The sequence below is a fragment of the Chelonoidis abingdonii genome, chromosome 14 (genome assembly GCF_003597395.2).
Source record: "Chelonoidis abingdonii isolate Lonesome George chromosome 14, CheloAbing_2.0, whole genome shotgun sequence".
Lineage (NCBI taxonomy): Eukaryota > Metazoa > Chordata > Testudines > Testudinidae > Chelonoidis > Chelonoidis abingdonii.
Window position 1 is genome coordinate 34051491 of NC_133782.1, and position 23566 is coordinate 34075056.

At 42.7% G+C, this 23566-nt stretch overlaps 3 protein-coding genes across 3 annotated transcripts; 1 reads left to right on the forward strand and 2 right to left on the reverse strand.

Annotated features, from left to right (window-relative positions):
- The first annotated feature begins 6051 nt into the window (after positions 1-6051).
- Positions 6052-6990, forward strand: LOC116826516 (olfactory receptor 5V1-like). Its single transcript, XM_032783289.1, has one exon. It carries the CDS (start codon positions 6052-6054, stop codon positions 6988-6990), a length of 939 nt encoding a protein of 312 aa, XP_032639180.1.
- Positions 6991-11930: 4940 nt separating this feature from the next.
- On the reverse strand, positions 11931-15435 carry LOC116826514 (olfactory receptor 2C1-like). Its single transcript, XM_032783287.1, has 2 exons — positions 15357-15435; positions 11931-12895 (listed from the first exon to the last, which is right to left on the reverse strand). Exons 1-2 carry the CDS (start codon positions 15433-15435, stop codon positions 11931-11933), a joined length of 1044 nt encoding a protein of 347 aa, XP_032639178.1.
- Positions 15436-18672: 3237 nt separating this feature from the next.
- LOC116826513 (olfactory receptor 10A7-like) lies at positions 18673-19626 on the reverse strand. Its single transcript, XM_032783286.1, has one exon. It carries the CDS (start codon positions 19624-19626, stop codon positions 18673-18675), a length of 954 nt encoding a protein of 317 aa, XP_032639177.1.
- Between the last annotated feature and the right edge of the window lie 3940 nt (positions 19627-23566).

Here is a 23566-nt window from a genome sequence, read left to right on the forward strand (position 1 = left end):
AACCTCTGGATCAAATGACTCCACATTTTCTACCACAAACTCTACCCCAGCACCGGTGCCAGCCTATCAACTTTGAAGAAAAATTTCCTCATGCATAGGACTGGAAGGGACCTCGAGATGTCATGTAGTTCAGTCTCCAGCACTCATCACTGGATTAAGTATTATCTAGATCACTACCGACAGATGTCTGTCCAACCTGTTCTTAAAAACCTCCAATGAGGCAGTTTCCACAACCTCCCTAGGCAATTTATTCCAGTTCTTAACCACTCTGACAGCTAGGAAATTTTTCGTAATGTCCAACTTAAACCACCGTTGCTGCAATTTAAGCCCATTGCTTCTTGTCCTATCTTCAGAGGTTAAGAACATAAGAACAAAAGAACATAAGAACGGCCGTACAGGGTCAGACCAAAGGTCCATCTAGCCCAGTATCCTGTCTACTGACAGTGGCCAACGCCAGGTGCCCAGGAAGGAGTGAACTTAATGGGCAATGATCAAGTGATCTCTCTCCTGCCATCCATCTCCATCCTCTGACAAACAGAGGCTAGGGACACCATTCCTTACCCGTCCTGGTTAATAGCCAGTTAATAAGCTTAACCTACATGAGAATCTTGGATCCAGTTCTACTTTTTAAATGGCTGGTTTGTACTTAGCCTTCACTATCCTCCTCAGGTAAGGGAGGTTCCACATAGTTGACCTGTTGTGCTCTGCCGTGAGGAAGTCGCTTGTATTTGTCTACCTTGGCTGATCAGATTAGATTGCCATTTTGGTGGCCCTGTTCTTGGTATTATGTGGCAAGAAAAATATCTTTTCCCTGTATCATCTTTCTCACCGCCACTTCATGATGTATTATAAGAGCGCTCTATAGTATGCCACCCTTAGTTGCTCTTCTTTTCCAAGCTTAGAAGTAGTCCTCAGCCTCTTGATACTTCTATATGGGACCATCATCCAAACCTCCTAATCATTTTAGTTGCCTTTTCTGACCTCTTTTCTAGTTGCTGTTATGTGCTTTATTTATATTGAGGAGACCACGTTGGTTATGCCAGTATTAGACATGTAGGGTTCTCATTATATCTAATTGATAGGGCATGATGATATATTCTTCAGTCTTAATTTCTATACCTCTTTTTTTACCTGAATTTCCTAACATGCCTGTTTGCTTTAACTGACAATTGCACAGTCCAATGACATTGTCAGAGAACTAATCTCTCTTTATTGTATGTATAGTTGGGGTTATTTTTTCCAATGTGCATTACTTTACATTTATCCACATTAAATTTCATTTGCCATTTTGTTGCCCAATCACTTAGTTTTGTGAGATCTTTTTGAAGTTCTTCATAGTCTGCTTTGGTCTTAACTATCTTGAGCAGTTTAGTATCATCTGCAAACTTTGCCATTTCACTGTTTACCCCTTTTCTCCAGATCATTTATGAAAAAATTGAATAGGATTGGTTCTAGGACTGACCCTTGGGGAACACCACTAGTTACCCCTCTCCATTCTGAGAATTTATCATTAATTCCTACCCTTTGTTCCCTGTCTTTTAACCAGTTCTCTGAAAGGATCTTCCCTTTTATCCCATGACAGCTTAACAAGAATAATTCTTCTCCTTCCTCTTTGTAACAAGCTTTTTGTACTTGAAAACTGTTATCATGTCCCCCCAATGCTTCTCTTCTCCACAGTAAACAAATACAATTTTTTCAATCTTTCCTCAGAGGTCATGTTTTCTAGACCTGTATGTGGCTTTCAGAGCAATGTGAATATTAAAAATAACTATTTCCTTAAGTGTGGAGGTATGATGAATCTCCTGGACCAAATGACCCCAACTGGAGTTAGTAACTCTATCCCTGGCCCACATGTAGCTCAGGCAGGGTGGGGAGGTGGCGCTATGCCAGTTGCTAATGGAATGTGACCTAGTGTTCATATTAACTAGGAAACATTAAAGAGAAATCCACATGATAGACACAGCACCATGTGGTTTTGTGAGCTGAAAATAGAAACAGGTCCGTGACTATCCACTGCTGAAAGAATACAGAGCTTGAGACAGGTGGGGACAAAGACAGGAACTTATGAAACAATATAAGTGCCTATGGTCAAATTTTCCATTGGTTAGAACAGGGGTGTATGATAGTGCCAAAACGTACTCACATCTCTCTCAGGGCATGTCTATACTACAAAACTATGTCAACCTAAGTTACATTGTGTGACGAAGTGGGAGATTTTCTTAGTGTTTTGCATGAATAGTGTGCGGGTCTCAGTTTCTTTGTGGGCTGTGGGTTTAACAAGGGGGCGGGAGAGGGTTCTTAAGTTTTTTTTTTTGTTGAAGTTTATGGATTTTGCTGTCAGTTTATGACTGGTTATTCCTCAGTGGGTGTTATTTTTTGATGGCTCAAAACATTTTTGAGAGGGTCATTCTGTTTGGTTTTGATTTAATTAATTATTTTGTGTTTTAAGGGTGTCAGCCTTTACTTCAGGGTTCTTAGTTTGCCCCTTCATAACCACAGATGTGCCTTGATTTTTTTTTTGCATTTTTAAGAGGTTTTTTTAGTTTTATTAGTTTTTTTACTTTTGTTTGGCCATTTGGCTTTAATAATGGCCTTTTTAATATATATTTTTTGATGCATGCATTTCTTATTTACATAAACAGTTTTTTACAGAGACTTTTAAAAAGGTAACAAATAGCAGTTTTTATGTTGAACAAGAAAGGCATCGTAAATTAGGCCTTACTAAATTTTGCAACTATTTTTTCCTACATCGGGGCCTTGGCCTTTGAAATTCCTCTAATTTAATTAACATAGACACAGACAAAATCCCGTCTGTTACTTGCAAGGCATAAATAAAAAGAAAATGGTTAATACTAGTATTTACTATCCTAGTTATTTATTTTAATACCTTAATTTTTACTATAAAACATACATTGTATATAGCCAAAACATAACCAATTATATAGCCCAGTACCCATGGTACAACATTTGGAGCCATTGACCTCAAGGGAGATTTTAATCTATTGAGTTCAGTGGCCATTTTGAGCCATTCAGTTAAATAGGAGATTTGGGCAGTGGCTTCAATGGACACTTTGATCACTTGATTTCAGTGGGAGTTTTGGTCTAATGCCTTCAATGGGCATTTTTGCTCCATGGATGTCAATGGGTGATTTGCTTGAGCACAAAATAAACAAGCTCCTCATAAAGATCAACTGAAATGGAAGCTTTGCCTGGGTAAAGGCTGAATGAAATATAAAACATCAATGCAGGTGGATTTGCAAATTCAGAATAATTGTCAGGATGTGGCCCAGCACAACTCTCTTTTGAAAAAGGACCTCCTAGAAATTAAGCAAGATCATTGTTTTTTTTGCTGAGGATTTGCCATAGCAGATATTGTTCCTGGTTTGTGTGTCAGGACTCTTGCCTCTGACCTTGCTTCATGCTCACTGCTTCAGAGGGAGTGGGGTGGGGGACAAGTCTGATCTGCTTGATCAACAGCATCAGGTGAAAAATTCTTTGGCTTCAGATTTGGCAACATATGGTTGGCACCACTTTCAATGCCAGTGCTCTCAATAGTGTCCAGTAGGACAGATGATGCAGGGCTAGACCCCACACTTTATCTGTGCTACAAGATAATGTGCATTAACAAGCAGCATTAACTGTCTGATTCCCCAATGAAAAACTGGAGATGTGTTTTTTAAAGTATGATATCCCCAATGGTTATAAAGAAACCAGAATGTCCTTACTCCACATAACAGCTGTGTGTGTCAGAATGCTGCAGATAGGAGAGCCCATGGGAGGAAAGGAAAATGGGTAAGGGAAGTCTTGGATAAAAACAAAACACAGTTAGAGAGAGACCAGGTGAGTTAGGTAATATCTCTTATTGGACCGGCATCTGTTGGTGAGAGAGACAAGCTTTGAGTCATACAGAGCTCTTGTTCTGTGTGACTCAAAAGCTTGTCTCTCTCTCTCTCACCATAGAGGTTGGTCTAATAAAGATATGACCTCCCCCACCCTGTCTCTCTAATAACCTGGGACTGACAGAGCTACAACTACACCGTAAACACAGTTATAGGCAAACAGGATCAGCGATGTCCATTTCAAGGCACTGCAGATAATTTCCTTAGCCGAGTATTTTGGACCCGTAGCTTCATGTTGTTATAGCAAGAATGTTCAGGAGAAAGCTGGAATATTATGTATGCTGCAGCATACAAGTATAAAAAGCTTCTTTCTTTCTCAAGAGAGAGATCTCAGTCTTTCTCCATGCCTACAGGGAGATAGCAATACAGATGTAGAGGTGCGTCAAGAACAATTCTGGAGGAAGTGCATTTTTTTACGTGATTGTTAAGGTAACTCAGAAAATTCCTTATGCTTGAATTAATCTACTCTATGGAACTTTATGGTGGAGGTGAGACTTCCTTTCTTTTAGCCATGTAACAAGGTGTTATTTGCTTCCTACACTGAGGACAAGGTAAGAATCAGTCCTTTATACAATCCGATCTTGCTTATGGTTGATTTAGACTGGAAAGTTGGACAGACAGAAATTCTATGATGCAATTATATATCATCTACATGTGAAAAACTGAGAAAATGTCTGTATTAGCTCTTAGGAATATTGTGCATGATTTGGTTTTTCCCTGTTCTGTTCTATATGACTGCCTGGCTGAATGCAGAGTTACCTCAAACAAAGACTGTGAAGGGGGCTGTTAAGGAATCCACGAAGAGTCAATCAATGACACAGATAAATCATCCCCTCTGGTACCTGCTTCAAACAATGAGCTGGAACATCAATTGCAGGATGAACCTACCTGACTAGCACCATCCAGATTAGGATGTTTTTATCTACCCAAGGACAGGGCTGAGATTAAAAGACACTGTGGGGTTATAAAGGTGTCCCTAGCTGATCCAGAGGGGGAGAAATGGTAAACTCAGTTGGAAGCAGACAAAGAGACACAGAGCCAGCTTGCTGGAAGCTGAGACAGACAGAGACTTGAACCTGATACAGTACAATAGAGCCCAGAGTTCTGAACACCAGAGTTACAAACTCATTGGTCACCCACACACCTTGGACAAAAAAACAAAATCACAACCCCAACTCTCCCCCCTCCAAATGCACCACCACAGCAAATCCAATACAGTACTGTGTTAAATGTAAACTACTAAAATAAAGGGAAAGTTTAAAAAAAGATTCAACAAGGTAAGGAAACTATTTCTCTGCTTTTTGCATTTAAATTAAGATGGCTAAAAGCAGCAATTTTCTTCTGCATAGTAAAGTTTCAAAGCTGTATTAAGTCAATGTTCAGTAGTAAACTTTTGGAAGAACAATCAGAGCGCTTTTTTCAGAATCATGAATATTGCGGAGTTATGAACAACCTCCATTCCCGAGGTGTTTGGAACTCTGTGGTTCTACTGTATAGAAAACAGAGCAGCAGCATTGGGGAAGTGGATGATTTGATTAGACTGAAAGGGAGACGTCATTAGGAAAGGGATAGAAAATATCATGATGCCACTATACAAATCCACAGCACACCCAGACTTTGAATACTATGTGCAGTTCTGATCGCTCCCTCCGAAAAAAAAAGATATATTAGAATTGGAAAAGGTATAGAGAAGGGCAACAAAAATGATTAGGGGTATGGAACAGCTTCCAGATGAGGAGAGATTTATTCCTGCCCTTTCATTTCCTGTCTTTTAACCAGTTACTGATCCAGCAGAGGACCTTCCCTCTTATCCCAGGACTACTTACTTTGCTTAAAAGCCTTTGGTGTGGGACATTATCAAAAGCTTTCTGAAGGTCCAGGTACACTATATCCACTGGATCCCATTTGTCCATATACTTTTTGACATCCTCAAGAATTCTAATAGATTAGTGAGGTTTGATTTCTCTTTAAAAATGCCATGAACTGGAACAATGATTTTTACTGTTGGTGAAATGTTCCTAGAATGCTGTGTGCACATTATAAATCACCAACATAATTATCATTAGAGTAATCAACAATCACTCAGTCTGGTACTGGATAAGAGAGTTCATGTTCATTATTTTTCCCCCATTTTGTTTCTCTATCCAGGCACATGGAAGCTAAAAACCAAACTACAGAGTTCGTGATGGTGGGGTTTGCCACTCATCCAGAGCTTCAAAACTTGATTTTCGTGGTGACTTTCATCATGTACATGGTGTCGTTGATGGGGAATATCCTCATCAGTGCCACAGTTTGGCTTGACCCGGTTCTTCACACCCCCATGTACAATTTCATCTCCAATTTGTCCTTGGTTGACATCTGCTACACCACGATCACCATCCCCAAGATGCTGAAGAACCTGCTTTCTCAGGACAGAACCATCTCTTTCACTGGCTGCGCTGCCCAATTGTACTTCCTTCTTTTTCTAGGGACCACTGAATGCTTCCTCCTTGCTGCCATGGCATATGACCGTGTCTTGGCCATCTGTAACCCTCTGCGGTATGTGGTCCTCATGAACAAGAGCCTGTGTGTCCAGCTGGTGGCTGGCTCCTGGGTCAGTGGTTTGCTGCTCTCCTTGGGTCAGACCTCACTCATCTTCACCCTGCCCTTCTGTGGGGACAACCGGATCAACTATTTCTTCTGTGACATTCCACCCCTCTTGACCCTGGCCTGCGGAGACACCACCTTGAACGAAATTGCCGTCTTTGTAGCGGGGATGTTAATCACACTGATCCCTTCTTTGTTGATACTGGGGTCCTATATCCACATCATCTCCACCATCCTGAAGATCACATCGGCCCAGGGCAGACACAAAGCCTTCTCCACCTGCTCCTCTCATCTCATAGTCATCACTCTGTTCTATGGCTCTGCCAGTGCCATGTACTTGCGACCCAGGTCCAGCTATACCCCAGAGAGTGACAAATTTCTGGCCCTGCTCTACTCTGTGGTAACACCCACATTAAACCCCATTATCTACAGCCTGAGAAGCAAAGATATCAATAGAGCCCTGAGGAGAGTCATAACCTCAAATATATTTCTTCTTAAGATATGAACAGAGGAACACGGCCTGATCCGCTCCTTGTTTACTCTGGTTTAATGGCAACATTGCTCCATTGTCTTCCCTGGAGTTGTGACAGTTTTGTGGGTACTCAGGATGGTGGGTCACCTCGTTACTGAAGGCAAGGGGGTGAGAGGCAGTTTTTCATGTGATATACGTGATACCACCAGCCTATCCACCTCTCAAGCACTGTCCTCTGGGCTACATCAGCTCTAACTTCACCTTGCAGTTTATCAACAGGTGCATGCCAGTCTTTCATCCCCTCTGAAGCATTTCCCTGACACTGGCTACTTACAGAAATTCTTGATCCTCTGCCCCTAAAGATGCCACACATCCTAGTTTACCAGTTTCACCTTAAACCTGTGGTCTTGCAAACCACACAGCACTTGTGAGTGCTTACAATAAACCAAAAGGAGCTTAGTGTAAGAAAGGATAAGAATTAAAGAAGGGAGTGGAGGAAACAAATGGTTAAAAAGTAACACAAAATATGAATCTGAGTCTACACTTATAAATCATTACATTTCCTACCAAGTAAGTTAGACCCCGCTCTTCCTCTCCAACTTCAGTCGGTTGCCGAGCTAACTGGCGTCTCATTGCATTACTCACACACCGTACTGTAGGGTCCACTAATTCAATGTCTCTGGGAGAACACAAAGTAATAATTTCACGGCCATGCAAATTATTAATCAGTATCATCCTATAGGCCTTAGCTGAGATCAAGGGAATCCATTTTGATAGGCCCTTTGCAAGACAGAGTCTGAGACTTTAAAAGCAGACAGAGACTTGGATGTCAATTCCCATTAAAATGAGTTTACAAATCTCAGCCTAAATATACAAGGAAGACATTATTTTCCATATTTTGCAGATGTGGGATGGAGGCAAACACTGCACGGGTTAGGAGCTGAATTCTTACATGGGTGACCAGTCTGATACCTTCCCCTTTGGGATTAATAGATGTTTCCCTTCTGACCATCTTGCAAGTAAGGCAGAGAGAACCAGGATAATTGAGCAAGAGGGAGACCTTGAGTGAGATCTTCAAAGCTGCCTAAAAGGATTTGGGTGCCCAGTTTGCATTGGAATATAGTGTGTGGTTTTGCCCCTCAACCCTTTTGTAGAATAAAGTTATTAGGACATCCTAGAACTTTGTGTGATTCCACTATAAACCTCAAGGGAAATGTTTGAGCATGAGAAACCCTCCTTTGCAGAATGAGAAAAGTAAAGATCCCATAAGAATGATAATACCTTTTGCTTCTGTGACAGTCAGCAGTGACCCCCTAACAGCTAGTAGCCTTATAATAGCTGGCAACCATTAGGGGAAATTGGATATCTCACAGACACTGTAGCCTGAACTTTTGAACTGTCTTCTCTTATCAGTCTTGAGGCAGTTGAAGCTGGTCCTAAGCCATTTTTTGCTGAGCAGATTGCAGAAGTGCAGGGTTTGCTAACCACCAATCAAATGCTAACACGACCAAAGCCTGTATGTGAGTGTGTATAAAAGAGTCTTGGTTTTTGTATGGAGTAGAGTTTTTTGTACCAAGGTACAGAACTCTCCTTTCTTCTGCAGAATAAAGCAACCTTTCCTTATCCCTGTCTGGCTGTCATTGGCTCTCAGCTAGGTGGACCCGACATTTCGGTAACACTTCCTAAAGCACCTTTTATCTTAGGATCTCAAAAATTTTAAGAGACACTAATTGAACTTCACAATCCTTTAGCTACACCTGGATGGTGTCCCACCCAAGCACTTACCCAGCGTGACCCTGCTCAGTGGGATCACTATAAATATTGTTAAAATCTCTCATGGAATCACTATAAATATTGTTATTCCTGGGAGATGCATAACTATTATTACCTCCATTTTATATGGGACGGGTGAGGGGGGGAAGTGGTCAGGCACAGAGAAGAGAAATGACTTTTGACAAAACTCACAATGTGACCAGGAAGATCAGCACAACTATTTGGGAATAAGTTGGGAGACATTTATTCCATTCGTATTCCAATTTTGGTCTTCCCGGGGGTATCCCGGAGAACCCACAAAACGAAGCTATAAAAGAACAGCAAAGGAGTCTCACAAAGCATCTCCTTCTTCATAGTGTTCCATCAGATATCTCGCCAAGCAAGGATGGTCTATGTCAGTTCTTGAATGAGGAAGATTCAAAGAGCAACCCAAGGACTAGAGAGAGCACAGTGTGGTTGACTCCTTCGAGGGCATTCTCCCCTTCAAGTCAATGCTGACCACCATGTTCCACCCTGTCTCTAGGAGACAATGTGCTGCAGTGACTATGTGTGTATGGTGGGACTCAGAATGGGGTGCTCTCTCCACACAATCAGTGGAGACCTCGGTGTCTCACGGTGATGTTAGGGGATGCTGTGCTGAAGGGAGGAGATTGGGGGAGACACAAGCAATGGATTCAAATAGCTCAATCTATTTAGCTTATCCAACAGAGCCGTAAGGGATGAATTGATCACAGCCTATAAATACCTACCCAGAGAACAGAAATTTGAACATGAGCTCTTCAATATATCAGACAAAGTTTCAAAGACTGGAAGTTGAAGCTAGACAAATTCAGACTGGAACTGAGGTGTGTGTTTAGGACAGTGAGGATAATTAACCATGTTACCAAGGGTTGAGGTGGATTCTCCATCACTAACAGTTTTTAAATCAAGACAGGATGTTTTTCTAAAAGCTCTGCTCTAGTTCAAAGAGAAATTAATTCAGGGAAGTTGAAGGTCAGGCTAGATGATCACAGTGATCCCTTTTGGCTTTGGGTCTATTGGGTTCCTTTTGGGTATGTCTACATGATGAGTTAGGGGTGTGATTCCCCTGCTCATGTACATATGCTTGTGCTAGCGCTCACTGAGCTAGTGTGTGTTTAATTAGCAGTGGCATGACAGGCAGAAGCAGAGACATGGCTTATATCTCTACATTTACATACAGACATGGATATAGATATACATGTAAATGAGAAAGCAATGATGAACTTTGATTTGAATGTAAAAGGTGTTAAAGAAATGACAGCTCTGTAAAATCAGTGTATATCTCAAAGAGAATAAAGGACATGTTGAAATGGGAAAACAAACAATCCTTGACACTACAGACACATTAAAGGTCCCATAGCAGACATGAGAGTGCCTCAGACCATGATAGGTTAATTAATAAATGTATGTGAAGTGATCCTGACACACAAATTGATTCAGAAGCATAGAAAAGTTTTCCCAAGTGGTTTAGTTTAGATAAGGAAAATCGTTTGGTTTTGATTATAATGTTATAATATTTAACACTCTTAAATATTGTCTGTGTATAATATTAAATATAGTACATAAATATGATACAAAAGTAATATAACAGACATCAAAGTAAAATAAAACAAACACGAAAGTAAAAAAAAATGGAATTTCTTTCATGTTTTTTCCACATGAAAAAATTTGGTGACATCAACATGAATTTGCAAAATGCTTCAGCGTTACTGAATCTACATCTTTTTTGAAAAAAGCTGAGTGAACACATTTTGCAGTTTTAGATTTAAGTTCCAGTCTAGTGCCCTCTCTGATAGCCCACTATTTGTAACATTCACCGTGCGTCCCATATCAGATCTATGTATCGTGCAATAACAAAGGGCTTCTGAGGACAGAAAATGGGTACATTTAGTGTAAAGCCTGAGCTGTGCCATGGACACCACTGGAGATACTGTAACTCAGTCCACACACAGTCAGGTAATAACAGCAATTGAGCAGAATATCCAGCCTTTCAGTTCCTGTGAATCATCTGTTACCATCGCTTTTTCCCTTCCCAACAGGCATTGGAAAGGACTAGCCCAACACATGCCTTCAGTATAGCTCAAATTATGTGTTTTGATTTGTTTGTATGTGTGGTGACCCTTGTAAACTTTGACCGGCTGGAGAAAAATCTCCGAACAGAAGGGACTTTTGGTCTAATTTAGTATCTAGAAGGGATACAGGACTAGAGGGGCCAGCCATCTAACCCTACATATAGAAAGGATATGGAGTGGCTGGGGCCGTTCTGATCTGTTACATAGGAAGGAACCAAGACTAGATGGACAATTTGGTTTTTAAGCAGGTATGAATGTAGGAACAGATGGACCATTGATCGGACACAGTGCATAGGGTTAAGGCTTTCAGACAGGATGAACCAATGGTCTTTTCTATTAATAGCAAATATAAAGGAATGGATCAACCATTGATCTTATCAAGTACGTAGATGGGATACAGGATAAGATGGACAATTGTTCTGGTCCAGACTGTAGAAGGGATAAAGGAATAGATGGACTATTGTTCTAGTCCAGAAAATAGAAAGGATACAGCACCAGAGGGACATTTGTTCTGGTCCTCTGTGTAGAAGGGATACAGGGATGGATGGACCATTGTTCTGATGTAGCAAAGCAGGAGTCTGGATTCCAAATGGGATGGCCTCATGATCTGTCACTCACTATCAGGATCTGGGATAACAGAGACCTCTACCTCCCTACTGTTGGGATTCCCTCCAACTCTGGAGGGGAACATTTTATCCAGTTCTCTAGAACTCGGTTCAAATCCTGACATGGCCTTGAGGTGTCTTTAGTGGCATTTCATAAAGCTACACCTGAGGTGATCAGGCTCAGGTATAGGGATGGGATAGGATGCACCACAACTCCAAAGGACTTAATTGTATATCAGATTATATACATATTCTAAAACAGACTAACACAAGTGCATACATTCTACATTACATCATAGACTTCACGATTGGCTTACTAACTGGGTGCACCTATCCCTGCACTAGAAAATGTGCTAGTAAGCAAAGCTGCAGCTGCAAGCTTATCACACATTTACTCTTCTTCTTGGTATTTCTTTATCTATGAGGTACATATTATTTACAAGGCCACTTGTGAATTCCTGCTTTGTCCACTGTTAACCTGTTTCCTTGCATCTGTTTTCTTTCATTGTTCAGGCAAGGCCCCTACATCCTTACCCATCATTTTCCTCAGGGCGCATATCACCTCCTTGTTCCTCAGGCTGTATATGATGGGGTTGAGCACTGGGGTGACAGTGATGTAGAAGACAGAGCTTGTTTTGAGCTGCCCCACAGAGGAGCTAGACGTGGGTCTCAGGTACATCGAAATCACTGTCCCAAAGAACAGGCTGACCACGACCAAGTGGGAAGAGCAGGTGGAAAAGGCTTTATGCCTTCCAGCAGTGGAGGGGATGTTCAAGACAGTGCCAAGGATGCGAGCATAAGAGAGGACTATTAAGGAAAGCGGGCAGAGCAGTGTGAACACACAGCTCACAGACATGACTATTTGTGCCTGGCCCTTCCCAGCACAGGCTAAACTCACCATGGCCGGCATTTCACAGAGGAAATGGTCTATCTCCTGGTGCCCACAGAAAGATAGCTGGAAGGTGGACACCGTGTTGACAGCAGAAACTAGAAAACCTCCCGCCCAGGAAGTGGCCACCATGGCCATGCAACCCCTCTTGGCCATGAGGAGTGGGTAGTGCAGCGGGAGGCAGATGGCGACATACCTGTCGTATGACATAAAAGTGAGGAGAAAGCACTCCGTTATGCCAAAGGCGAGGAAGAGGTACATCTGGGCCATGCAACGGGCCAATGAGATGTCTCTGTGCTCTGCCAGGAGATGGGCCAGCATCTGGGGCAGAACACTTGAAGTATATCCAACCTCCAGGAGAGATAGGTTGGAGAGGAAAAAATACATTGGGCTGTGGAGGAGAGGGTCAGACCCAACCAAGAGAACGATGAGGAGGTTCCCAAGCAGGGTCACCAAGTAGAGGGCGAGGAATGCCACGAAGAGGGTCAGCCGAACCTCTGGATGACTGGAAAGTCCCAACAGGATGAACTCCTGGGCCATAGAAGTTTGGTTGCTTTCTCCAGTTCTGTTCATTTGGTCTGCAGGAGTAAAGGGAAAAAGGGGAATAAACATCATCAGCTATCTGAGAGACAAGGTGGGTGAGGTAATCTCTTACTGAGCCAGCTCCTGTTGGTGAGAGAGACAAGCTTTCAAGCTACTTCAGTAGAAGTGGGATCAATAAAAGATATGACCTCATCCACCTTGTCTCTCTCATTTCCTGGGACCAACACGGCTACATCACCACTGCAAAATAACTGAAGGTACTGATCATCCACCCTCCCCCCTCATTACCACAGCCTTGGAGAACCTCTTCATCTTTGAGGAATTGACTGTCCACACCACCCTGGAGGCAGGACAGTGCTATTATCTGCATTGTACAGGTGGGAAACTGAGGTACTCATGGTATGTCTACACTGCATTGTAAACCGGGTCTGTGGGACCCAGGCTTATGGAGTCAGTGTTTCCAAGCTCATGCTTGAGTGTCCAGCTTGGCTTTACAATTTCCGGAGCAGGGTCTCATGGCCATGCCAGCGCATCCATAGAGACTGCATAGACCTTCTTACTTGGGACTTCAGCTTGAGCTGCGTTCATACTGCAAAATGACAGGGCTTGGACCTGAGTCATGGCAAGACTTGTGCTCTGACCTTCCTCCCTAGTGGGTTCCTAGCACTCAGATTCTGAGTGCTTGCTGATCTGAATCAGACTGATTTGTTTGTGGATGGAAACGGAATCAGAGCTTGAGCTTAGGGTGTAGTGTAGACATACCCAGAAAGGCTAAGTGGCATGCCCAGGGGCACGGAGTCATAGAGTTTAAGGCCAGAAGGGATCACCAGATCATCTGGTCTGACCTCCTTGATCACAGGCCACTAGCACCACCCAGCACCCGCACACTAAACCCAATAACAGAATTAGACCAAAGTATCATTAGGGAAATCATTAAGAAAGGGATAGATAGTAAGACAGAAACGATCATAATGCCTCTCTATAAATCCATGGTGCACCCACATCGTGAATACTGTGTGCAGATGTGGTCACCCCATCTCAAAAAAGATATATTGGAATTGGAAAAGGTACAGAAAAGGCAACAAAAATGTTTTGGGGTATGGAACGGCTTCTGTATGAGGAGATATTAATAAGATTGGGACTTTTTGGAAAAGAGATGACTAGTGGGGGGATATGATTGAGGTCTATAAAATCATGACTGCTGTGGAAAAAGTAAATAAGGAAGTGTTATTTAATCCTCCTCATAACACAAGAAGTAGGGGTCACAAAACGAAGTTAATAGGCAGCATGCTTAAAACAAACAAAAGGAGGTATTTCTTCATACAATGCACAGTCACCCAGTGGAACAATTTGTCAGAGAACGTGGTGAAGGCCAAGATTATAATAACATTCAAAACAGAACTAGATAAATTTACGGAGGGTAGGTCCATCAACGGCTGTTAGCTAGGATGGGCAGCCTCTCTCTTTGCCAGAAGCTGGAAATAGGCGACAGGGGATGGATCACTTGATGATTACCTGTCCTGTTCATTCCCTTGTGGTCGCCTGGCATTGGCCACTATCAGAAGACAGGATACTGGGCTAGATGGACCTTTGGTCTGACCCAGTGTGGCTGTTTTTATGTTCTTATCACAGCCCTTGGGAGACTAGGCAAAAAAAGGAGGGACCAAGGTGCTCTGTGCCCAAGGCCCCTGAAATGGCAGGGAGCTATTAAAGGAGATATACCGAGAGGATCCAAGCAAGCATCCCGCACCCACACACTGCAGAGAAAAGTGAAATTCCTGAAAGGACACAGGCAATCTGACCTGAGGGGGAAATTTCTTTTCAGCCCCAAATTTGGCGATTTGTTAGCTTCTGAGCATATAAGCAAGAATCTAAGCACCTGACAAATCTATAGCAGAGCAGTGTTGGTAGCCCATGTTTTCTAAATCCCTTACTAGTATCCTAGCCAAAAAGAATGTCACTAGTGATTTTCATAGGCACTTTTTGATAGTCTAGCTCCTGCCCAATCCATCCTGCTGAAAAGGAGTCCATCTGAAAAGGAGGGTGCCTTCATTGCAGGAACTCAGTGATATTCAATGGAACTGACCTGGCATGGGAAGAATTCCTCTGAGGGAGAGAATCTGACAGAACTCCAGGAATGAAAGAGAACAGAATCTGTATTATAGGAACTTTTAGGGTGTTTTAGCTCTAACACAACCATTGAGCTTCCAAATATTACAATTAAAAATTCAGTTTGAAGGCTGGGATTTTCAGCAGAAGTGCAGGGAGTTATGCATCCAATGAAGAAATTCAATGGGCCATGAGTGCCTACATTCCTTAAGCTTCTTCAAAAATTCTTCCCGTTATATAATGCTAGCAAAATGGGGCTTTGGTCTCTGACTGAGGTTCCTATCACCACCCCTAGAAATCAAATGAATATTGTTATACAAGGCACACATTTTAAGGAAATGTAACAAAATATCCATTGCCCCCAGAGAAGATGTCAGTATTTCTTACCTCTGGTATCTGGATTTAATCTAGCAAAACAGTTCTTGGGGTTGCAATAAAACTGGCACTGGTTGTCATCTGTGTTCATGAGGACTGTTGCAGCGGTGAGATGGAAACAAATTTCTCAGTTGTCATATGTGTGGCTTAGATACAAATGTTTAGGGAGAAATCTAGAGGGATATACTTCCTCCTGTCTTTCCGGATGAGTTAGAATGAATTGTGTTGTGTTTCAGTGAAAGAAAAGAAAAGACATATTCCCTGCTGTAGGGATGGTGGGCAGAATCTGTAGGACTAGAGCTCCAGACAAACACATAGGAAGCTCAACCCTCAAATTAACCAGCTTCCGAAACAGGCATCCTGTGCACAAAGAAAACATGTGAGAGAATTTATCCCTGGCACCATCTGTGGGGAGCTCTACTGCCCTGGAGACTTCTTTTAGCATTAATAACCAAAGGAATAAATTACTGACTCGTTCCCTGGCACCTGGAATGTTTGGTGCGAGTCACAGAGTTGACACGATCAAAAATATGCACCAGAGAGTTTTTTTGTCATAAAGTCGAGCCACAGATGCATTTTTTAAACCTCACCTCATGAGTTTTGAGGGCCGCTGACTCATGGTGTTGGAGCATTTGGGGTGGGCAATACCCACTGGGTTTGGCAGGGGGAACTGAATCGTCAGTGAATGAGGTCCTGGGAGAAGTGAGAGGTGAATCATGTGCAGTGCTCGGAGGTAAGGGAAAGGCATGGGGAAGGCAGAGCTGGGTAGGAAGGGGCCAGGAGAGGGCAGAGGAACGGTGGAAAAGCGATAATGTTTTGTGAACTGTAAATTGTCCCTGTTTTTAATTTTGAGAGATGGGGGAAGGGCAGGAGAGAGAGCTGTTTCCTCTCTCTGTCTGCATTCTGCACCTTCCCCTCGCGGAAAGAATGTTTCGAAGCTGGACCTTGATCCCACTATAAATGTGGAGATTTTTGCCTGAGTGGACTGTCCAAAAACCTCAGGGTCCTTGCATATGTTCTGGTTAGGAGGCATTGATGCTGCAGTTGCTATCCTTCAAAGCTGAATTTAATGTAATATTTGGAAGCTCAATGGTTGTAGAGCTAACACCTAAAAGTTCTATAATACAGATCTGTTCTTGTTCATTCTGAGTTCGTCAAATGGTAATCCTGTTTATTTTAAAAAAAAAATGTACCAATCATGTTTCCAAACATGGGAGGAATCAAAATGATGTTGGAGAACAGTGTCCTTTGACACAGACCAAACCTTTTATACCACTTGTGCATGCTGGGAAAATACAACTAATCATTTCATCACTCTGCAGATTTTAATATTTATGATTTATGTGCAGGAACTCCTAATGGTCCACTATGCTAAAGGATCAGGGCTCCACATGTCCAGATTGTCTACAGAACAATCTCTTGCCTAAAGTTATTCGAGGCTCAGATTTTGAAAAGCCCTAAGCAAATTGAATGCCAATTTCCATTAAAATGGCTGTGATAGGGACATCCACTAAGAGGACCAGATAGCAACATGTGAGAAATCAGGACAGGGGGTGGGAGGATAATAGGCGCCTATATATAAAAAAGTTTGAATTATTGGGACGATCCCTGTTCATAACAGATAGTAGGAGTTAATAGACGAAGTACTTTATATACTCTTTTGCCTGTAAAGGGTTACAGAAGTTCAGCAAGCCTGGTGCACTGGCCAGAGACCAACAGGGGACAAGGATACTTTCAAATCTTGAGGGAGGGAAGTTTTCTGTGTTGTGTTAGAAATTTGGTTGTTGTTCTCTCTGGTTCTGAGAGTGACCAGAATGTACAACCATGGTTTCTCTCAATAGGTACTCTACGTATATGTTCAGAATAGTAAGTACTTAGGTAGAAAAGGCAAGTTAGGCTTATGTTTGTTTTTTTATTTGCAAATTGTGCATTTGGCTGAAAGGAGTTCAATGTGTATTTGGCTGGAAGAGTTTCAAAATTGTATTTTGCTGAAGGATTTAATTTGGTACTTGTATACTTCGGCTTGGAGGGTATCCCAGTGTCTATAGCTGAAAACCTGTACCTAATCCATCTTAAATTACAGATAATTTTTACTGTTTTTTCTCTCTTTAATTAAAAGCTTTTCTGTTTTAGAACCTGGATTGTTTTTTATTCTGGTGAGACCCTAGAGGACGGGTCTGATTCCACAGGGACTTGATGGGAGAGAAAGGAGGGAAGGGGGGAGAGACTTATTTTCTTCTCTGTCGTTAGGATACTTTCTCTCTCAGGGAAAGTCTGGGAGGGGGAAAGAGAAGGTGGGGGAAGGTGAATTTTCCTCTCTGTTTTGTGATTCAAGGAGTTTGAATCACAGTATCTTCCAGGGTAACCCAGGAGAGGAAGCTAAGAGGCAACAGTGGGGGAAAGGGTTTACTTTCCTTGTGTTAAGATCCAGAGGATCTGGGTCTTGAGGGTCCCCAGGCAAGGTTTTGGGGGGACCAGAGTGTACCAGGCACTGGAATTCCTGGTTTGTGGCAGCGCTACAGGTTCTAAGCTGGTAATTGAGCTTAGAGGAATTCATGCTGGTACCCCATCTTTTGGACGCTAAGGTTCAGGGTGGAGAATTATACCATGACAATCCCTATAAAATTGGGATATCTAGTCACCCTAACATCCACAGGTGACATTTAAAAAAAATCTCAACCTAAATAGGCAAGGCCTAAAAATGGCAAGGTGGGGGCAAGATAAACGGAAAGAAAAAAAACGTTGGGATTGTCAAAGGGGACTAAGGTTCAAACAAAAAAATGTCAAAACATTTACTAGTTTTGAACAAAAACCTTTCCCATTTGAAGATCTTCACTGAAAATTTTCAATTTTTGGAATAAAAAAATCCAAACAATATTTTGCTTGTTTTTGAATCCCAATTTTCCATTAAATTTGTTTTTCAAAAATAAAAAAAAAAAAATGTCTCTTTTTGAAACATTATTTTTTGGATTTCACATGAGCACACATTCTCCTCTCATCCTGTCACTCCAATGTTGAGGGGTTGTGGATGGCTGGAAAGAAGGAAGTATAAAAAAATGGTGTGTGGGTGGAAATCCAAAAATTGAATATTATTTATTCTAAGGTTTTGAAAACAGAAACAAGATGTCTAGAAGGAAAAAAACTAAAATTACATATTTTTGCATTGAAAAAATTCACTGAAGTCAACCTGGTTTTATAGAATATTTTGATATATAGAATATTGTGTTTTTCTTTGAAAAAAAATATTTGATAAATATTATGACTACCTCTACTGGAATTCTAAACCCTATTTTCCCCAGGTCCCTTTCAAAATGTAAACAGAGAGTTTTTAGGAAAACAAAAGTCTTTTTAAGGTTCTCCTCAGAGCCTCTTTTACCTCCTTGTTCCTCAAGCTGTAGATGATTGGGTTTAGCATGGGTGTTATCACGGTATGAAACAGTGAGAGGAACTCTTCCCACTCTGGGGAGTAGCTGGACTTGGGCTGTAGGTAGACAAAGCTAGGAGAACAGTAGAAGAGAGTCACCACAATAAAATGAGAGGAACAAGTGGAGAAAGCTTTATGTCTGCCCTCTGCTAACGGGATCTTGAGGATGGTGTATATGATACAGAGGTAGGACCCTGCTGTGAAGAGCAAGGGCAGGACAGTGATGAGCAAGCTGCTGGCTAGGGTCACGACCTCATTTGGGGATATGTTGACGCAGGCCAGCTTTAGCACTGGAGTGAAATCACAGAAGAAACAGTCAATCTGATTAGGCCCACAGAACAGCAGGCTGAATATCCCAGCTGTGTTTCCCAGTGGTATGAAGATGCCACACAGCCAGCAGACCAGCGACAGCCCAATGTACACCCCCTTCGTCATTTTGGCTGTGTAGTGCAGTGGGTAGCAGATTGCCAGGTAACGGTCATCGGACATGGAAGCAAGAAGGAAACACTCGACTGTACCAAAGAAGAGAAGGAAATACAGCTGCACTGCACAGCTGACAAAGGAGACGGATCGATCCTCTGAGATGAGGTTGGCCAGTAACTTGGGCACGGTGACCGAAGTGTAGCAGATCCCCAGGAAGGACAAGTTCCTGATGAAAAAATACATAGGGGTGTGGAGGGCCAGATCCACCATTGTGATGAGAAGGATGAGGCTGTTTCCCACTAAGGTTAATAGGTAGAGCAGGAACAACAGAGAGAAGAGGAGAATCTGCATGTCCCAGTGGTTAGAAAACCTGAGGAAAATGAAGTATGTCAGGCTGGTCTCATTCACTCTTGGAGCCCAAGCAGGAGATGTCATCTGTGGGGGAGAGAAATGGAGGTCGGCTATGTTATTAACTGACACAAGGACAAAGCCTGCTTCTGCTACTCTTGCTCACACTCTCACCTTTCTTCTGCTAACAGCAAAGACTTTCTGCTAACAGGACTATCTGGTGCCTTTATTTTGCTAACGGGACTTTCTTGTGGAACTGTCTGCCACACAGTAAGATTCAGGCCAATAGTTAGAGAGGTTAAATTTAAGAGATTACCCCAATTTCTATAGCAAGACATTGCTAATAGTTACTGTGACTCAAGGACCTTTGGGTGCCAACTAATGGATAGAATAATGGGGGGTATAACCGTTTACAGGATGCCAGGGGTCTGGTGTTTCCATAACAATAAACAAAGTGGGGGTATGTAAAGTCTCTACCAAGATCCAGTAGTTCACTACGTTATCTGGATAATATTTAAGAAGTTCTGTGTCTATCCTGGAAATTATGCTCTTCAATTTTGAAGTTAAAAGCAGGTCACCAGGAGGTGACAGGGCTTGAACAGATTCTGTTCAGGCAGGGAGGAGGAGATACTTATCTCTGTCTGGTCTGGTGTGTATCATGGCATATCTAGGATAAGTCCTTGCTCCAAAAGGTATGCAGTCCAAAGAGAAAAGAGAGACAAACGGTGGCAAGGGGGAACAGCCTGCAAATGACCAAGGTCACAAAGCATATCACCAGCTCACAAAAGGAGTCTTTTTGCAGACAAAGCCACCAAATAATCAAGGTTGCAAAACTGACATAAGATTGTGAGGTTTACAGAATGGAAGCCACCTCAGGAGGGGTCTGGTTTAGGAATGAAAGTCTAAGGACTGTGACGATATATCTGAAGTTGCAAGGAGAGAGAGAGAGAGATAGAGAGACAGTATTCTTCACTGAGGGGACAAGCGGAGAGCCTGACTTGTTTCAGGCAAAAAGGATCACTACCTACCTGGCTGAAAAATGCTGGTGAGCAATACCATAAGACCTGACAGTAACTAAATAAGGAAGGCTAGGTTGGAGGAGGTATGCTATGATTTTATTGCACATGTAACCCCTGCTATTACTTCTACTTGTGATTGTTTAAACCTCTTCTCATTGCTAAATAAACTCTTGCTTGTTTTCATGATAACTATATCTAAGTGCTGTGTGTTGAATGGGAAAGGGAAATTGAAGAGAAACTAGCAAGCTGGGGTTTGCTGTTTCTCTGGAAGCAGCAGGTCTCTGAATTCAGCAGGTCTCTGAATTCTGTAGGTATCCAGCAGAAGAGAGGCTGATCACTGCAGAGGGATTCTCAGAAGGCTTAAGAGATGGTATGTGCCTGTCGCTTACCTGTACTGAGGAAGAAAGGGCTGCAAGGGTAGTGTTTATATTGCATATGGCTGGAGGGGATGGGGAGCCAACCCCTTCCAAATGCTACAGTCAGGTGGTAGTGAGGTGCCCCCAGGAGCACCCCAGTTACCTGCTCCGTAGCGCTATTCATTCACAAAGAACAATGCACTTTACAACAGTGGGTTAATGCCATCTACGTGTGGTTCTGTGACTGGAGAACACTGGAAAGAAGTGTTCTATTTGTGGCTTTACCAATGGTCTGCTTTGGTACCTTGGCCACTTCCCATCTGTTCCCCCTGCCACCCTTTGTCTCTCTTGTCTATTTGAACTGTATGCTCTTTGGAGCGGGGACTATCTCCTGTCTGCTATGATACCGTTGCAAAAACGGCAAACAGTTCTGGGGTGTATTAACAGGAGTGCCATCTGGAAGACAAAAGGAGGTAACTATCTGGCTCTGCTCAGCACTGATGAGATCTCAGCTGGAACACTGGGTGCGGTTCTAGGTGTCACTCTTTAGGTAATATGGATAAATTAGGGAGAGTCCAGAGAAGAGCAACACAAATGCTAAAAGGTTTAGAAACCCTGACCTATGGCAAATGATTAAATAAACGAGGCATGTTCAGTCTTGAGAAAAGACTGAGGAGGGACCCGATAACAATCTTCAAATACATTAGAGGCTGTTGTAAAGAGGACAGGGATCAACTGTTGTTCTTGTCCTTCTTTCAAAGGATCTGAAGTAATAGGCTTAATGAGCAGCAAGAGGGATTTAGGTTGGATATTAGGAAAAATGTTCTTACTCTAAAGGTATTTAAGCTCTGGAACAGGCTTTCAAGGGAGGTTGTGGAATCCCCATCACTGGAGGCTTTGAAGAAGAAGTTGCACAAACACCTGTCAAGGCTGGTTTAGGTGCACTTGTCCTGCCTCAGCACTCGGGCCTGGGATAGATGATCTTCTGAGGCACCTTCCAGCCCGACATTTCTCTATTGTGTGTACGTATAGCACCTGGTACAATGGAGCTACAGTTTCAGTCTGGAGCCTCCACCCAATCCAACCACACAGATCATTGTATTGTACAAGTGGGGAATCAAACATACTGAAGTAAGTAACTTGCCCAGAGTATCACTGCAAAATAATGGTAAAGGCACAGGAAGAATCCCAATTTCATAGCTCCTAGTTCACTGCCCGATTCCAGGGACCACACTACCCATCTTAGAGAGCAAGAAAAGAAAAAGAAAGAAAACACATTGAGAGGAGCATGTAAACCGATCTCTTTCTCGTCTTCTCAGCAAGCCTAAAGGTACAACCTGCACAAAGTGAGGGGGGTAAAAGAGCAGCCAATTGGGATGCTCTGCTTGGACCTGTTATGAATCATAACTTGAGGCATTATCTGTTGTTCAATGAAACAGAAGGACTTACCCCTTTAGCATCTGGACATCTCTCTCCCCTGGCTTCAGTTCTGAAACCCAGATTTATCAGAGCACTGCTGGGCCTTTGGGGATGTAATTCATGCAGCAAGGAAGACATTTGTCTGAGGAATTCTCAGAACCAACAACAATGTTCCTGTCCATTATTTCTTTTGGGTCTAATTATGAACCTTAATGCCTTTGAAAATGGGGCACTTCAGGACATTTTACCCTTAATTCTAACATTCTTGCATTTGGTTTGTTAATGAAAAGCTGAAAAAAAAATTGCATAAAAAACCCTCACATTTTGCAGCCAGCTCTGTTCCACACTCCATTTGAGTCAAGGTGCTTGTCCCGCTACCTTACCCAATCAAGCCATGTTTTCAGAAGGAAGAAGCCACCCCAATATGTTGCATACTAAGTGAAGGTGCATTTCAGTGGGATCCAGGAGACTTCATGCACTAGTCTTACCTTTATCTGTAAAAGGATTAGGCCTCTCTCATACCAACCTCCTCCTCCTAGGGCACTCGTTGGTCTTGCTAGGCCAGCTGTCTCCCTGGGGTTCATTCTGTCTGAGCTTTGAAGCTGCTTCAGCAGGGCAGGGGCTGTTGCTTTAATTCAGTCTTCTTAAACAAATTCTAATCAAACCCATGCTGACTCTCCCCTCATAGCAGCCCCCACCTCAGATCTGTCTCTCACACCAGTACATTCAGTAACAAGATTTTCCTCTCTCTCACCTCAGCAATAAAGGCACCAAAACAGACTTCCCTCCTGCCTGTCTGGTATGCTCGAGCAGTTCCTCTCTGTGATAGCTCCAGCAGCTAAGCATTCAGAACACTGCCAGGAGCTGCTGCCTGCTCAGCATTCCAGAGGGAATTCCAGTTTCCAGTCTCTATTCCCTGCTGCCCTCTTTTATAAGGGACAGTTTGCTATGGTCCAGCTCTGTCTCAGGTGCAGTGGGCAGGGCCAGTCAGTTAGCCAGCTCCAGAGGAATAGTATCCCTCATGCTTCCACAAGGTACTGAAGGGGATTTACTAGTGGTGAAGGTCTCAGACCCTGCCTTAGAAGAGGATCAAGGATCAGCTCCCCCCACACATGTATTTACTAATCATGAAATGCAAAGCTCCAAAAGGCCACTCCAGCAATTCTGGGAAAAGATCCCAGGACCCAAGTCTCAGCCGTTGAGCTGCACTGCATTTCAGCAGGTCTAGGCCAA

Coding starts and splice junctions, on each gene's coding strand:
- LOC116826513 (XM_032783286.1), bottom strand. CDS start 19,626: ATGACATCTCCTGCTTGGGCTCCAAGAGTGAATGAGACCAGCCTGACA.
- LOC116826516 (XM_032783289.1), top strand. CDS start 6,052: ATGGAAGCTAAAAACCAAACTACAGAGTTCGTGATGGTGGGGTTTGCC.
- LOC116826514 (XM_032783287.1), bottom strand. CDS start 15,435: ATGAACACAGATGACAACCAGTGCCAGTTTTATTGCAACCCCAAGAAC. Junction 12,896..15,356: donor ATTAAATCCAGATACCAGAG/GTAAGAAATACT, acceptor TTACTCCTGCAG/ACCAAATGAACAGAACTGGA.